Raw genomic sequence first — 15,405 nt, forward strand, 5'->3', positions numbered from 1 at the left:
TTAAGTGAATGAAACCATTCCTGGATTCAGACAACCTTTCTGTGATTGTGAAAAAGTCATTTTAAACACTGTATAAATTTCTGGAGAAAAGCTGCTCCCAATATTATTTATTATTGAAATCGGACTGAGTGTATGCAGCCTCACAATTACTTATGAGGAGCCGAGGCCCCCAAACTAAGCAAGCAATACTTTTTTCCTGCAACATTTCCCAAAATGTGTTCTGCAGGATGTTACTAAGTGCTGGAGTGTGGTCATGAAGTGGAGGGGTGGGAAATTTGTAGCCAAAAAGCACTTGGCACAGGTTGAGCTAAAGAAAATGAGAACATTTCCATGGCTGCAGAACTTTTCAGATTCTTTAATATGCATTGCAAACTCTTAGAGAAAAATGTAGCACACAGTGCTTCATGGATTTATACAACCATTGAACCATTTTTCTCCCAAGAGCTCAGGACACCAGAATGCTGTGGGAAACACTCTTTGCCGGATTGTTTCTATGAGGGGTGTTGATATGGTTTTTGTGCTGTGTTGTTCTGTTGGCCATCAGAGCCATTTGTCTGAAATGTCCTTATGGCTTCAAGTGCCCTTCCAGGAGGGTGGGGGGTTGGGGCTCTGGGAGAGTCTTCTCCAGAAAAGTACTGGCCATACAGAAAAGTACATGACATCGCAGAGTTTTAAAAAGGCCACAACTTTTGGTGTGATGCCAAACCTTCAAAAAAATAATATAAAATCTAGATTTTACAGATCAACTATGGGAAGCAGGTTGGGAGGCAGGTTTGTCTACAGAAGTCATCGAGCACAGTTAGCAATGAGAGAAAAAGGTAAAATAAAAGCATCATTGTGTCCATGAACACTACCCTTCCAAACAGTGTCACCTTAGTGGGCTCCCTGGCAGCAAATACTGGAGGAAGCAAAGTTCGAAAGTTTTCTTCAATGAGTTCCCATTAATTTTCTTTATTGTTACATTTTTTATGGTCAACAATATTACAAATCAACAAATATTAACATCTTTCAGTTTAAGCTCATTTTTTATAAACTATAGTTGCTCATGCAGCCATCTCCTGATGCGTCTCCATAAAATCTTGGTCCTATTTTACCTGCCACCAAACACACGACACCTCCACTCTTAGGGCATTACCCTGGCTCCAGGCATACAAAAGGCTTCCAGAAGTAAGCCAATTATAAACCGTTTTGGATTTGCTTTTGCAAAAATGGCTTTGTATTGTTCTCCTGAAAACGATGTTTAGGTGAGTGCCCCCATCTCAGGTCCAGCAAGGCCATGTCTAATTGGATATTGTTGGGATCACTGATGAGAGGGGCAGGGCTTCTGAAAGCCAGTGCCAACAGTAATTACAGCCCTACAGAAGCCACGGGGGGTGGGCTTCTTTACAAAAACAGGAATGAGCTCAAGGCAATTATAGAAAAACCCCAGAGAGGTTGTCTTCTTGAAAGAAAACGCTACCTATCCAGGAAAAGCATGAGGCTGATGGCTTAATGTGCAGCACCATCTGTGCCTCACCACAGGGGTCTCCTGTCCTGTCTGCTTTATCAGCTACACCCTGAAAATTCTCATGAAAGGCTTTCACTTGACCCCGGCAGACCACCCTGCTGATAGCTGCTGATAAAGTGAGATGCACTATGCACTCGGAAATCGCTCGTTTCTTATCGTCATCCCCTAAACTACTACACTCTCCATCTCCCTAATCCAGAAGAAAGCTCACCCCTAAGGAGATGGGCTATTTCATTTGTGCATGGCCTTGTTCCTGTTGTCACTTAAATACACTCACCATTGAATCGAAGGATTCTCATCCCAAGAGAAGAACGGATGACACCTTTAAGCTAAACAGAAGCAATAAAATACGCTGTAAGTGGGTTCGAATAAGCTTTCGCAAACTGTCCCAGTCTGCTAATACCACTCTCCCTACGTTAAACAGGTTTACTTTAAGAAGTGAGAGAAATGATTGTCTCTAGGTCTTCACTCACAGATGTGCCAATTAGAAAGGAAAGAATATTTTAATATCTTTTTTCCATTAAAAATAAATGAAGCTATATTGCCAATGATTCGGAGAAGAGAGTAAGAAAGAAATGATTATAATCAACCACCCCAAGACGAGCATCGCTAGCCTTTGTATTTATTTTCTTTTGGGTCCTTGATTTGGGCTTTTTCCCATAATTTTAATTTTACTATAAATTATGAGATGTGTATCTTCCAATCAGCCTGATGGAGAAAATGATCACACTTCATCATAAAAGAAAGAATAAATGTGCTAATGGTTGCTTACTAGATGAAGACACTTGGCAAACACTTTCCATTTTTATCAATTAAATCTTCTAACAAACCCGTGTAGGGGTCGCTTTAATGTTTCCGATTTTATAGACCAGACAACTGAGGCACTGAGAAGTAAAACCCTTGTCCATGGCCACACAGCAAGAAGACGCAGAGCTGAGACTCAAACCCAGGCCCGTCTGACTCCAGGATTTGTTCTAACATAGTGCTCAAGACCCTGGAATCCAGGGGGCCTTGTGGTTGATGGCTTCTGAGGTCATGCACATCTCAGCTCCTTCCAAATGGCCTTTCCGGTTCACCTCTTCAATGTCAGAACCTTTTATTGGTGCCTGTTCTTTGTGTGGCCCATATGAGGATAGGTCTTTGCCTACTGACTACCTGCCAGCACTGACGCATGACTTGCTCATGGCGTCTTTCATCTACCATGCATAAATTCCCATTTCCCATTTGACACATTTTAATCTCTTCCTTTAGTCTGGGCGCTTTGGAACAGATTGTGCACATGGTATTCTACTTCGGTTTTCTCTCCCTCTCCGTTTTTGTCCCTACACTACACTCCATTTCATCCCTAAAGACAATGGTTCTAGCATCTACCACGAAGGTACATATGTCTGGTGAAAAACCCTGCCCTACAGCTTCTGTGCCTTAAGCTCATCCAACAAATGGATCCTACTTAAGATCACTTTTCTTGTCTCTCACCAACTCATACAGTGGTAAGTCCTCAGTAAGACCCCATTTTCCATGTCCATCAGAAACTCTCCAGGGACCCCATTTTCAATGAATACTACTCGCTACCCATAACACAATCCAAGCACTTAAACAAGGATTGCTAACAACACTTGAAAAACCATTCCAATTATTGACAGCTTGAGATGGATGATTAAAATGCAACTCCCACAGCTTGCTACATGACAATAATATTGCGTTTCTTTACTTTAGCTTTATTTTAATACTCTAATTTGGACAATTACCCAACAGGTTCCTGGCAAGCATCTGGAAGATATCATTTGGAAAGAACCAAATACAAAATCTCTTACTATAAGCAAATAATAAACTCTCTAAAGTTGCAAAATTGCATTCATGTTGAAAAGCATCCAACACACATGTCCTTACTATAAAAATGTCTGTAATTATTACACATAATCCATATTATGAGAGATTTACAAATTGTGAACTCCACACAGATATGCGTTTTCCACCCCTCAGCATAATCCCCAAGTAACATAGTTAATTCTGCCCTTGAGGTATCATTCACATTCAATTTATCACTGATCTGTTGGAAGTAAAAGTATTTCTGCTTAGGACATGTCCAAAAATAAAAATGACTAGTGTGCATTAAAGAATGTGCTCATTCTGTTCATGATGGGAGGAAGAGGTTTTTAAGAAAAGTCATAGTCAATTATTGTCTTAAATCTAGAGAGGACAAAGACCAGTTATTGAATATGTAAAACCTGAGATTGAGTATATACATTTTTCACTTTCAAGTAACAAGTTGACATCTTACTCTGTCCTACACATTTAGGAGAAATGCAAAGTTACCCTATTTCCTGTCTCTTTTGGTCATTAACTCTGCTCACACTTGCCCAATGGGAAGCAATTCTCAGTCAATAGGCTATATAACAAGCCAGTAATCAATTTAAACCAGACACGTCTCTCCTCGAGACCAAGGGACCGGGGATGGAGGGAGAAAGGTCCTCTTCTCTTGTGCTTTTGTTCCCTCTGAAGATAAAATTTCCTCCCCATTCATCTCACTGGCTCCAGAGCTATCTGTTGACTGTACACCTTAGACCATGTGTTTTGGTGTGACAAGAGCGCCAAAGATCAGCAGATCTCAGGCATCAGCTCTGACATGTAAGCGCTCCCACAACTGCAACCCACTTTTATAGGTATACGGAGTCAAGACGTGTGATTATATAACCTCGGATGGTTGAGTTCAAGTCATCAACTCATGGTTCTTATCTGTAAGGCTGAGCGCCATGGATGTGATTCAGCTGAGGACAGCACTGTTTTCCCAAACACTGCACCATTCTCACCCCAGAACACTCTGATGGCTCCTGGTGAGGCATCTACAAGCTGATTTAAAGTCTGCAACTCAAATTAGGAAGCCAGATGTAGTCAAGGCCAAGCTGAATGAGTTTCAGACTTGAACCAGCCTACAGGCACCTCACAAGAACCCATTAGAGCTTCTTGGGATCAGAGTGGGACTGCGTTTGGGGAACACCACTCCCCAGCTGAACCACATCCATAGCGCTCAGCATTAGAGATAAAAACCAGGAGTTGATGACTTCAGCTCAACCATCAGAGGTTATATAATCACACGTCGTGGTGACACACCTACAGAAGTGGGCTGCCGTTGTGGTAGTATCGTATGTCGCAGCAAGTAAGGACGCTGATGAGACCCCAAAGCAGAACTTCTGAATTTCTTCTACACTTCTTCTACAGGAAGGCAGAAAGGGTACCAGAATAGAGATCAAAGGCCAGTGCCCCGTTCCCTGCTTGGCTCCCAGCTAGACGCGGGATTTCTGGGACTCAATTTTTGCATCTGTAAGTGATTAAGGTGAATTGGTCAATTTCCCAAACCCCTTTGCATCCTAAAGTTTCTATACCCACTGCAAATGAGAATATCAGCAGGGTCAAAGCCATTCTAGCAAGTGAAAAGAACAGTGCCTGGGCCCATGGAACATTTCCGCAATGGAAAAGGCAAACACACCTTCACAGAGGAATCCCCTTCCCTGGAAGATTTTTCACATGCAGTTTCACAGGTGAGACAACAAAAACTGCTGTTGAACAGATCGTGAATCTTTCCTGCTCTTGGTCCCAAAAGGCACCCGCATGCTTTATAACCAACCTGGATTATTACAGCATAGCTTGGAATGCACATTTCTTCCACTACCTTCTTGAAATCTCTAAGAGAGATACACAAATAATACTAGTTGTATACCTTTTGCAATATGGAAAACAGTAAAAATCTTTCTTTGGGAAACACAACATATGGAGAAAAGGGCAAACACACTTTCATGAAGCAGTTAGCCAAGTGCTCTAAGAGATGTCTTCTCAATGGAGGAAATTTTCATTTATACCTGAACGTTCCTTTTGAAGGCAAAGATGTTCTTGGTTAGTATCTTTTCCAACTCCTTATCATAGGCTTAAAATGAAAATGCTCATCCTTCAGGTTAAGTGATATACACACTCATATAGACAGATACACACATTATTATAAATACACTAATAACATTTTGCATTAACACAGAAGATGAAAGTGCTTTATAGAAGATACTTTGGCTTATCACTCCTCAGGATAGGCATGAAATGGCCAGGGAAAGGGAGAGTTTGCCAACTTTTCTAAATGACAAAAAACTGCAAAGCTCATGTGGTTTGCTCAAATTTGTCTCATGAGCCTTTTGCAGGGCCTGATAGAACATCGAAGTGCTAACTTCAAGTTTAGACTGGTTTATACTACACTCCTCTCATTAAAAGGTGGCAGCCTTCATTTGCAGAGATGCAGTGTTTTATTCTTCCACTCTCTTTGTCCACGGGATCCTCCTCCAGCCCCAGCCCACAGCCATGACCGCCCCCAAGCAGTCTGAAAGTGGCTGCTTGCTCACTGGCTTGGAGATTCACTCGGCTTCATCTCCCTGCCTTCTGCTACCCTCCCCTCCATGGTCAGTGTGCTTTAAATTTGCATCTCAGACCACCTTACGGTTTTACCCCCATTTCAACCTGACAGTCTCACTCCAATCCGACTCCTTCATGTTTAATCTAAGGGCTTCTTTAAGACACAGCCCTTATTTAAGAAATGCCCAAAGCTCCTCCACTCAACCAGCCAATGAGGAGCTCTGTATGCCACTTGAGCCTTCAGAATGTCACTGGTCCTGACCTCAGCCTTGTGTTCTGTCCAGGGAAGGAGATGGGGTAAACAGAAAGCCACCAAGTCAGTGACCACGAGCCATGGCTTCCTTAGGAAGGATGCAGCCCCCCACCACGTGTCAGGGTCTCCGGAAGGTTTCCAGGCAAACCTCAAAGAGCCCCTTCAGTCCTTCTGGGGTAATGCTGGAAAGAGGAATTACCAGGAGGGCTGTGTAGGTGTAAGGATAGTGGTAGGCTAGGTAGCAGACGTCCCCATCATGCGGGAAGGTGACAGCAAAGGTGAGGCTGTAATAACACTTCCCAGATGCTCCCCCGGTGGCAGCTGCACCCTGGCGGTAGTGATTCCTAGAAGAGAGAGGAGAAGGAAGCAGTGTGAGGGAGAAGTGGGGAAATGGTCGTTTAGGGTCCTAGACGCTATAAGCCTCTTGTGTGATATCGGCACAACGTTCTTCCCTCAAAACTCCTTGTGGATGAAACGTAGAAAACCAAGAACTGGGCAAGTGAGCTTCCTGCCAGGGTGTGAGCCATTTCAGCAGTGTGTAGGCTGGTTCCTCTGCATCCTGATTGTGGCATATATGCCACGAGCCTTTCTTTGCTCTGTCTGAAAAAGAAGCCTACAGAAAATAAAGGAACCTGTGAACAATTCTGTTTTACCTGAAATTCTATTGCAGGCACATACTCTATCACCCAAATTTGGTTTTCCCCAACCTCTGCCTCTGCCCAGATCACCTGAGCACAGCTGTTCCCTTCCTTTCCCCCTGCCCAGTGGGTTTATTACTCATCAATCCTATCTACTGAGTTCCAACTCAAGCAATCACTACTATATATTGATACATACATCCAACTTGAGATGTAACATATGTCACCTTCTGTTAACACTGCAACAAACCATTGTGTGGATGGAGAAACAAAAGCTTAGGAAAAAGGATGTGTCTAAGATTGCAAGGCCAGTAAGTGGTCAGGACAGGACTCGAACCCAGGTCTGTCTGTCTTTGTTCTTTCCACTACATGATACTTTCCTCCCAAAGGAATACATTTATCACCCCAAATGTGGTCTGGCTCCTTAGAGCTTGAGTGTGCATACTTTCCTTTGTCAAAGATGAAGAACCGATTTCGATACTTCAGAGAACAGTATCAAAGCAAATTGCACCCAGAAGTACATTCCAAGCAATATTTTCCCCACACGCTGCCAGACACGTTCATGCCTTGCCTGCTGATGCGGAGACAGCTGTGCGGGCTTTCCTGAGAAATGTTACCATCCAGGCTGCATTATAATGCCAAATACACCCTGACACCAAAAGATGTAATTCCACCTTTGAACACTTACAATGTTGGCTTACTTGTCTGTTGTTCTTTGGGGTTTTACTGGGGGAGAGGGTGGAAAGAGAGAAGAAATAGCAGAAAATGATTCTGTGTGTTCTTGCAAAATATAAAAACACAGATTCTTCTTTTCTGTCTCTTTGCTACTGTCATGCCACCCCCAACCAAAGCAAAACAAAAATCAAGAAAGCAATAAAGAAAGAAACAGAAAATCTACTATCATGCTTCCTGCGGTTCTGTGGTTTTTTCAATATTTATAAAACTAGGAATGGGAATAAGAGACAATGGTAGTGCCATGGACTATGACCGGACACATTTCTCTTGCCTCAGCTTCTGTCTATATGGCACCTAAAGCCTTGGTCATTCCGGGGAAACAAGGGTACCTGGAGTGACTCATGCCATTCAGCTTGTCAGTGTCACATTAATAGGACGTATTTCCTTTGTTACTACAGGAATAGAAACTTCAAAAAGGTATCTTACCATAGTGCCAGGTGTCTCTTGATACCTAACGGGGACGGTTCTGTACTATGTCTAGCTAATGCTCTGATTATTAGGAAGAATGTAAGAAAGCAGGTGCAGCTCAGAAAGCATGCCAGCCACATATGCCCTACCTTTTATTCTCCTTCTGATTTCACTCAAAGGTTCTGCTGCAAACGCACAGTCAGTTTGTACCTAGCTGAACAACAGGTGCTAGCCAAGCACACCTCTCTCCAGTGGAAGAGCCGCATGAAATGAAATGAGCCAGTCGAAGTGGTCAAAATTTTGACAACCAAATTGTAGAAGAGTGCATCACCTGTAAGCACGTGTCAGTGGGAGTGTAAACACATGCCTACACACACAAACCACATATACATATTCGTGAAGGTAAAGGCAGGTGGAAACACACATCTAGTGCCTCTACATCCCCAAGTTCCTCACCTACAAACAGTGAAACACAACCTGCGTCTTTCTTCAAGAATACTGACCTCCCCGAGGGCCTGTGAGGGTGGTCTCGCTGGACACAGGCCTTGCTTCCTTTTATGTTTCCCACTCTACTAGGTTCACTGAAGTCACAGCACAAGCAAATTCACCCTAAGCGAACTCAACCTTTTCCCACCAGCCACTGGAGAGCAAGAAAAAGACAGTGAGAATGTAAAATCCCCAGAGCTATTGTCTTTCTGCCATTCAAGCCAAACTTGGGCTCCAAGATAGGGATGGCTACAGAGAAAGGGGAACAAAAATAAAATAGGATAATTTTAGCTTTTGAGCTTCTGCAGGTCTGTCCAGATTCTAGTAATTTCAGGGACACACAGGGAATTCAGTTGGCAGTTTTGGCTTCATGAAATCTACCTTCTTGCACCTCCAACACAAACCTGCAGTAGCTCGGTGGGCCAGATTCTCGTGGCCAAGACTAAAAGCTCCTCACTGAGAAGCCAGTCTTCTCCAGGATGGTTGCAGACTGCTAGAATTTCAGAAAAATGGGCATCACCTCATTTAGGATGTGTTTCAGCTAAAGAAGATTCAGTTACAGCCCTAGCCTGGGGTCTAAACTCCAGCTGGACCTAAAAGCAATTGTCAGGCTTCCCCACTTGAGTCTCCTGATGGTAGTGTTGCAGCAGAAGGAGCCAGGAGATGCGTCTACTTCTAGGGAAACTTTCCTCTTCATAAACTTTCAGACTTTCCCAGGATCAGCTCCACAGAGTGAAATGTTTGATGAATCTCAAGTGAAACAACTGGCTTGCTACAATTCAGTTTGTTCATGATAAAGTGAGATCCCATCAACAAGTAATTTTTATTGTCCCCAATAAGTATGTGAACAAACTGAGGTATGTTTGTAAGGCAGTAACATTCAACCTGCATATTTTAAATGATTCCCTTATTTTTCATTTCTTTCTTCCTCATTCAGCCAACTCCTCTTCTTCCTGGAAGACTCAACTCAATTGTTTCCTCTTTCAGGAAGACTTCCCTGATATCTGCCCTTTGGCATATTTCTTATCACACTGTAACTTTCCTTCACTGCTACACTTTACGGCAGAGATTATGCTTATGCATTTGTGTATCTTCATGGTTGACATAGAACCTGGACTTAGCAGCTATTAAGTTAAATGGAGCTATCAGAATAAATGGACCTTAGCTGCTATTAGCATAAAAGGGCCTAAGACTCCAGGAGTAATAATTAGGATGTGTAATGCATTTTAGATCCAATCCTATTGATATCCTTTCAAAGTAAGTATTATTACATATACTTTACAGATGGGAAATTTTAGGATCACAGATGTTTAGTGTCTTAGCAACTCCACACAACAAATATAGTAATCAGGATTTAACCCCAGGTGTGGGCTTACCCCAAAACCAAGATTTTTTTTCATTCTATCACCTGTCTGTTAGGAATAGATGAAAGGACAACAGGTCTTTTGGTCCAAATGAATAAGTAAGAATTTGAAGTTTTGGTCTTCATAAAACAGGGCTGCTTATAAACTTAAAGTCTAAAATAACAGGAAGGATATAAAATGATCCAGAAAAGAGCTAGTGAACATGGCCCATCTCACGATGATTCTTTACGTCATTGGTATTTGGTGCCACCGAGATGTTTCACCTAATCGTTGTTAATTGTTCGCATTCATTGAACAATTACTATTCTAAGTTTCCCGATTGTTCATCTCACTTAATCTTCAGAACAGTTCTATCAGTTAGGTACTGTTACTATCTGCCTTTTACAGCTGGGAAACCTGAGATTGAAAGGGGTTGCAAAAATTTGCCCAAGGTCATACCATTCATGAGTGATAGAAGTTTAATCCCGTGAACCTCTAGATGGAAGAAACCTGGTGAAAATCAAGCATGCTCCCAGATTTGCCAGACCCCAGATAGGTCACCCTGGGTCAACAATGACCCAGGGTTGCATAGATCCAGCCCTTCCATAATGAAAAAGCTCCCCTTTGATTTTCCATTCTCTGAGTCATTTATCCTTGGAAGGATCTGCACTTTTATAATCATAAAGCCTTCAATGAAGCAAGGAGCAAAGAAACAAATTCATAGTTATGAACTCGATCCATTTCCATTTGCACTTAAAAATATTCTGGGAAGTCTTTTTTTTTTCCTGTGTGTGCAGGAAATAAGCAAATGCCAAGATAGAGAGTGAATCAGATAATCTTACAATGATGATGGCTCTGTTTAACAAGGGTGCATCATTCCGCTTCACAGGATCTAAGCCAAGTCACCAGGCTTCCCTGCATCTGCAGCATTTCTGATATTCTCTCTAACACCAAATCTCACTCCTGAGATCCCTCAGAAGGACGCATGACGGCAGAGCTCTTGTATGACATTCGTCTTCATGAGTGAGCAGTTCCATCTCCTCTCACGAACGGAGATAAATGTCAGAGGAGATCAGCCGCTGTGCATTACACGGCCGCTCTGAGCAGCAGCATCCCTCCCTCTGCCCTTCAGCGCCAAAATTACTTTAGACCAGAGCTGAGAGAGAATTTGAAAAGGTGTGAGGCATGTACGTTAGAGGGAGAAGGAGGCTACAGGAAAGTAAATAAAGCGGAAACTAAAACTGTCCTTGCTTACTTTTATGAGAGGCATGGTAAAATGAGTCTGCCCATTTATGTTCTTCTCTCTCGAGGATTACTTTTTTATTTTCTGGCCTCGTGGTCTGCAAGGTGGGTGGGAGAAGGGGGTGGGATGGAAGGGGAGGCAGTGCTCTGAGGGAGGGGCAAGATGGATCTTCAGAACACAAGAGATAATATTAGAATTTCTTCTTAAATGCATTATGATCTAGGTAGTAAGTGAGAAATTAAGCTGCTACAGTTTACTATGAAGCTTGACAGTACTGCCCTTATGCAGTCCAAGTCAACCTAACAGGATGAATAATTATACAACAAACTAGGTTATGGTACAGCAATTTTATGCATTCTTCTGTTTGTTTTCCAGGGCTAGATTATGAAAAATGCATTAAATTTTAAGACCCCAGTTTTCAAGTCAAATTGTTAGGTATTGACTGCTATATGGGAGCCTTCTAATTTTTTTGCTTTTAGATTCTGGGGAGGTATTTAAGCTTACAGAAGCCTCCTCAAGTGGATTTACAGGTTATATTATCTAAATTAAACTAAACTTCTAGAGATTATTACTATTTTTTTTAATTCTGCTTAGAAGCTATAAATTGATGAAAATATTACATTTCAAGCACAAGCCACCACAGAAGTGAAAGAATGAACATGGCCTACCCCCTACCCTTAAAACTAGCTCTTTCTCAAGAATTTGTGTAAAAACAAGTGAGATCTGGGAAGTTAACCAGATGTTTTCAAAATTAGCTAAAAGACTATTTACAACTGTTTTTTTACAACTATATTTTTCATGGGGAACCTTAAGCTATTAATAATATAAAAATACAACAATTAGGTCGACATTTAAAATTACTGCTTGTTTCATCTTTTTCTCTTCATTTAAAAAGCTTGACTTTTTGTATGTTTTCTGTTGTATATAATATGGTATATTAATGTGCATATAATTGATTAAAGATAACTTAGGAACAAATCTATATTGGAAGTTTATATATGAATACTATCAAAATAGTTTGGAGACCATTGTCTAACTGATGATCTGACCCACAGAGCAGTCAGCCCATCTGCTTGACTGACTGATCACCACTGCTGTCAGTTTCTGAAGGAAATGAATATCCCATTCCTGAGCGTGTTTTTTCTCCTCCATCCTTCCGTGTATATACCCAGGCACCTGGCTCACAATCCTCTCCACAAGTACCCTGGCATTCCCTTTAGAATAGAGCAAGAAATCTGGGAATTTAACAGCATAATAGAAACAGAACTTTTGAATGTCTAGTGACATTTAGAGACAAAAATACGGAGGTAAAGTTCTTTCGATTTAATATACCAGCGTGAAGAAAGGGATGAAGCAAAGAAACTGTCTGAAGTTGACCACCTCAAAAAATTATGGTGGGTGAAAAGGGAGAAATATATTGCATAATCTAAGGCATTCTACAGTAGCAACAGGCGTTCTGATTTGTGGCTGGATAGAGATACAAGTATCTATCCTGTTGTTAAATCACCCTGCTGGAAATATGTTAACATGACGTGGTGAATAATTGTACAACAAACTACATTACAATGTGGCGATCATATCCATTCATCTCTGTTGTATTCATGACTGGAGCAAGAAAAATGAATTACATTATACATTCATGGTTTCCATGTTACTCCCCTGTTGCTCTTTAATCACATAGCAATTGTCTTGTTAATGAATCTAAAAGCTATTAATACTTCACATTGGCTTTCCTTAGGCCAAGCCCCTGCCTCTAGGTGTGTGGCTTCTTCCTTCCCCTCTTGGCAGGTGCTTGGTCCTCTTAAGCCCGCTCCTCACTCCCCACCTCCAACGAGATGCCTCCAGCGAGAGCTGTACTCCCTCCTCCGAGACAGGACACTGAAGGTTATGTCTGCCTAATCTCTTACTAGGCTCCAGACCAAGCCAGCTGCAAGATGGGTCTTTCACATTTTTTTTTAGAGCATACTTAAAGTTATTCTTGACTTTATAATGAAAGTCCAATTTCAGCTTTCATTATTTTTCCCTGGCCTCTATCACCTAAGATGATTTTCAGTTGAAGTCTCTTTGGACCATAAAAAGATCCTGAGAGTCTCTATGTCAGTGGACCAGAGAGTAATCGCCCTATAGGTGAATGGAAAAACCAATGAAATTGTCATCGTTTGCTATTGTTCTAAAGAACAGTATTTGCTATTGTTCTATAATGAAAACACTATCCAAGTCTGTGTCTTAATACATCAAGGACTAAAGACTGCCAACTCTTTTATTACAAACTGTTAGTGAACCCAGCCTGGTGTTTTGTAGACCATCCTTATCTGTATAGTGATTTTTGCCTCTTTGTCTAATAGAGCAACAAGATTTGTGAGCTTCCCTATCAATGTTCTGTCCTCACACTCTCAAAACCCAAGAGGCATAAGCATACATGCTCTCTTTCCTTTTGATATTGATAACAATCCTTAATTCTAGAATGTCTGATAAGAAACTAGAATGTCTGATAAGAAACTAGAATGTTTTATAAGAAACTAGCAACGAGCTTATAACTAAATACATAATTCCTACCTGTCCTAATAATTCCTATCCTTTTTTCTTTCTTGTAAATTTGTGTTTTATTTTCCAACAAAAGAAAATGCACAAGTAAGTGATTCATAGTCTGGAATCTGTTTCTTTTATCAAAATATATGGACAACTTAAATTTCATTACAACTTTACAAGATAAATCGGTGAAAGTGGCTACCAATCAGGGTTGAAAATGAATTTTGAGAGCTCTCCCTCTTTTATTTTTTTCCAAAAAATCATCTTACTAGGAGGAAAGGTTATTGCAGTGTATCTGTCACACATTGACTCTCATCTACTTTGGAAAACTGAAGTAAAGGATGGATAAGAATAGGCCAGAGTATCTCAGACTTCTTGGTCACAAGGGACAGATGCAAACAGGTTAAGAGCTAAAGCTTCAATGCATCAATCACCAGCTGAATCTGTGTGACTCCTAATGTCAACAAGGTCTGAAGGTTTTAATGCATTTAAAGAAGAATTGATGACTTTTCAGAAAATCAAAATATATTTCTTGGGGGCTAATGTGGGCTCCCTTTAACATTCGTATGCTTCCGAAAGACAGGGCATCGACCCCTCAAGCTCTGATAATAAGTCTAGCAGATAAGCACAGAATGTTGAGGTTTAGAAGATCAACATGGAAAAGCAGGATATTGAGAGAAAAGACAAGAATGGAGAAAAGGAAGTTTACAAGACTCTAACTTACTTGTAGTAACAGATTTCATAGCCTATCCGCATCCAGGTGGGTCTGCCAAGAAGAGCCTCCTTCACAGAATACAGAGTTGGCTGCATCCCTACACAAAATAAAGGCAGGGTTAATCCCCTGGGGAGAGAGAAAGGGGGGTGGGGGGAAGAGGGGAGTGCTTGGCTGAATCAGGGCCCTCGGTGATATCTTAATCCCAGGAACCTGTGAATGTTAACCATATATGGCAAAAGAGACATTGTAGATACAATTGAATTAAGGATCTTGAGATGGGGGAATTGCCTTGTTGGACCCTAAATGCAGTCAAAAATGTCCTTATAAGAGCCTTGACTACAGAGGAGAAACAATGAGAACGAAGTACATCTGAAGCAAATTGGAAGATGCTACACTGCTGGCTTTGAAAGAGGGAGGAAGGGACCACAAGCCACGGAATACAAGAAACGTAGCGGGAAAAGCTGGAAAAGAAAAGGAAGCAGAAAATCCTCTGAAATCTCCAGAGGGAGCAAGGCCTTTCCAACACCTGGACTTTAGCCCAGTGAGACTCATATTGGACGTGTGGACTCCAGAAATGTAAGAGAATAAATTTGCCTTGTTCTAAGTCGCCACCTTTGTGAGTTTGTTGCAGCAGCCACACAAAGCAAATATAAGAGTCAGGGCTTCTATTTTCTCTTTCTGTGCCAGTAGGAGCCTATTTTAGTCGGCACATAGCAGTACCTTGCGCTCAGACCTGGAGATATGAGAACATTTATTCCTTAGTCAAAGCCACTCAAAAAATTAGTATATGAGCCGCCATAGCACACAGAATCTCCCATCCCTACAAATGTCCAAAATAAATATGGGCTGCTAGTCAGTCTTTATCCCTCGCGTTTCTCCTCCAAAGTGGCCACACGTATTCGGGGAGAATTTAAGCTTTCTCCAGTGTTTTCGAGCATGAATCAGTGTGGTCCAATTGGATCGCGCTGTTCTCCTGTTTGTGCCAAACAGATCAATACATTTGCTAGTGTGAGATTTAGGAGATGAGGAAAAGCAGCGAAGGAGGAGGGATAAAGGCTCACTGACCTTCAAAAGTTCAAGGTGGAGCTGGGGTGAGGCGGTGATGGGGAAGCAGCAGTGTGTTATATGGCGCATTAGCAATCCACGGCAGAGGGGG

At 41.7% G+C, this 15,405-nt stretch overlaps 1 protein-coding gene across 11 annotated transcripts in view; it reads right to left on the reverse strand.

Annotated features, from left to right (window-relative positions):
- The window catches only part of AGBL1 (AGBL carboxypeptidase 1), an 822,820-nt gene that overhangs the window by 661,072 nt on the left and 146,343 nt on the right, over positions 1-15,405 (reverse strand). For all 11 annotated transcript variants that reach the window (XR_012127046.1, XM_073226990.1, XM_073226992.1 and 8 more), the window contains exons 15-16: positions 14,259-14,346; positions 6,352-6,496 (exon numbers count right to left, since the gene is read on the reverse strand). Coding sequence is in view for 10 of the 11 variants with exons in the window: in XM_073226990.1 (XP_073083091.1) it covers positions 6,352-6,496; positions 14,259-14,346 (233 nt within the window). In the remaining variant the exon portion in view is untranslated. The remainder of the gene's footprint in view (positions 1-6,351; positions 6,497-14,258; positions 14,347-15,405) is intronic.

Source organism: Manis javanica, chromosome 18 (genome assembly GCF_040802235.1).
Source record: "Manis javanica isolate MJ-LG chromosome 18, MJ_LKY, whole genome shotgun sequence".
Lineage (NCBI taxonomy): Eukaryota > Metazoa > Chordata > Mammalia > Pholidota > Manidae > Manis > Manis javanica.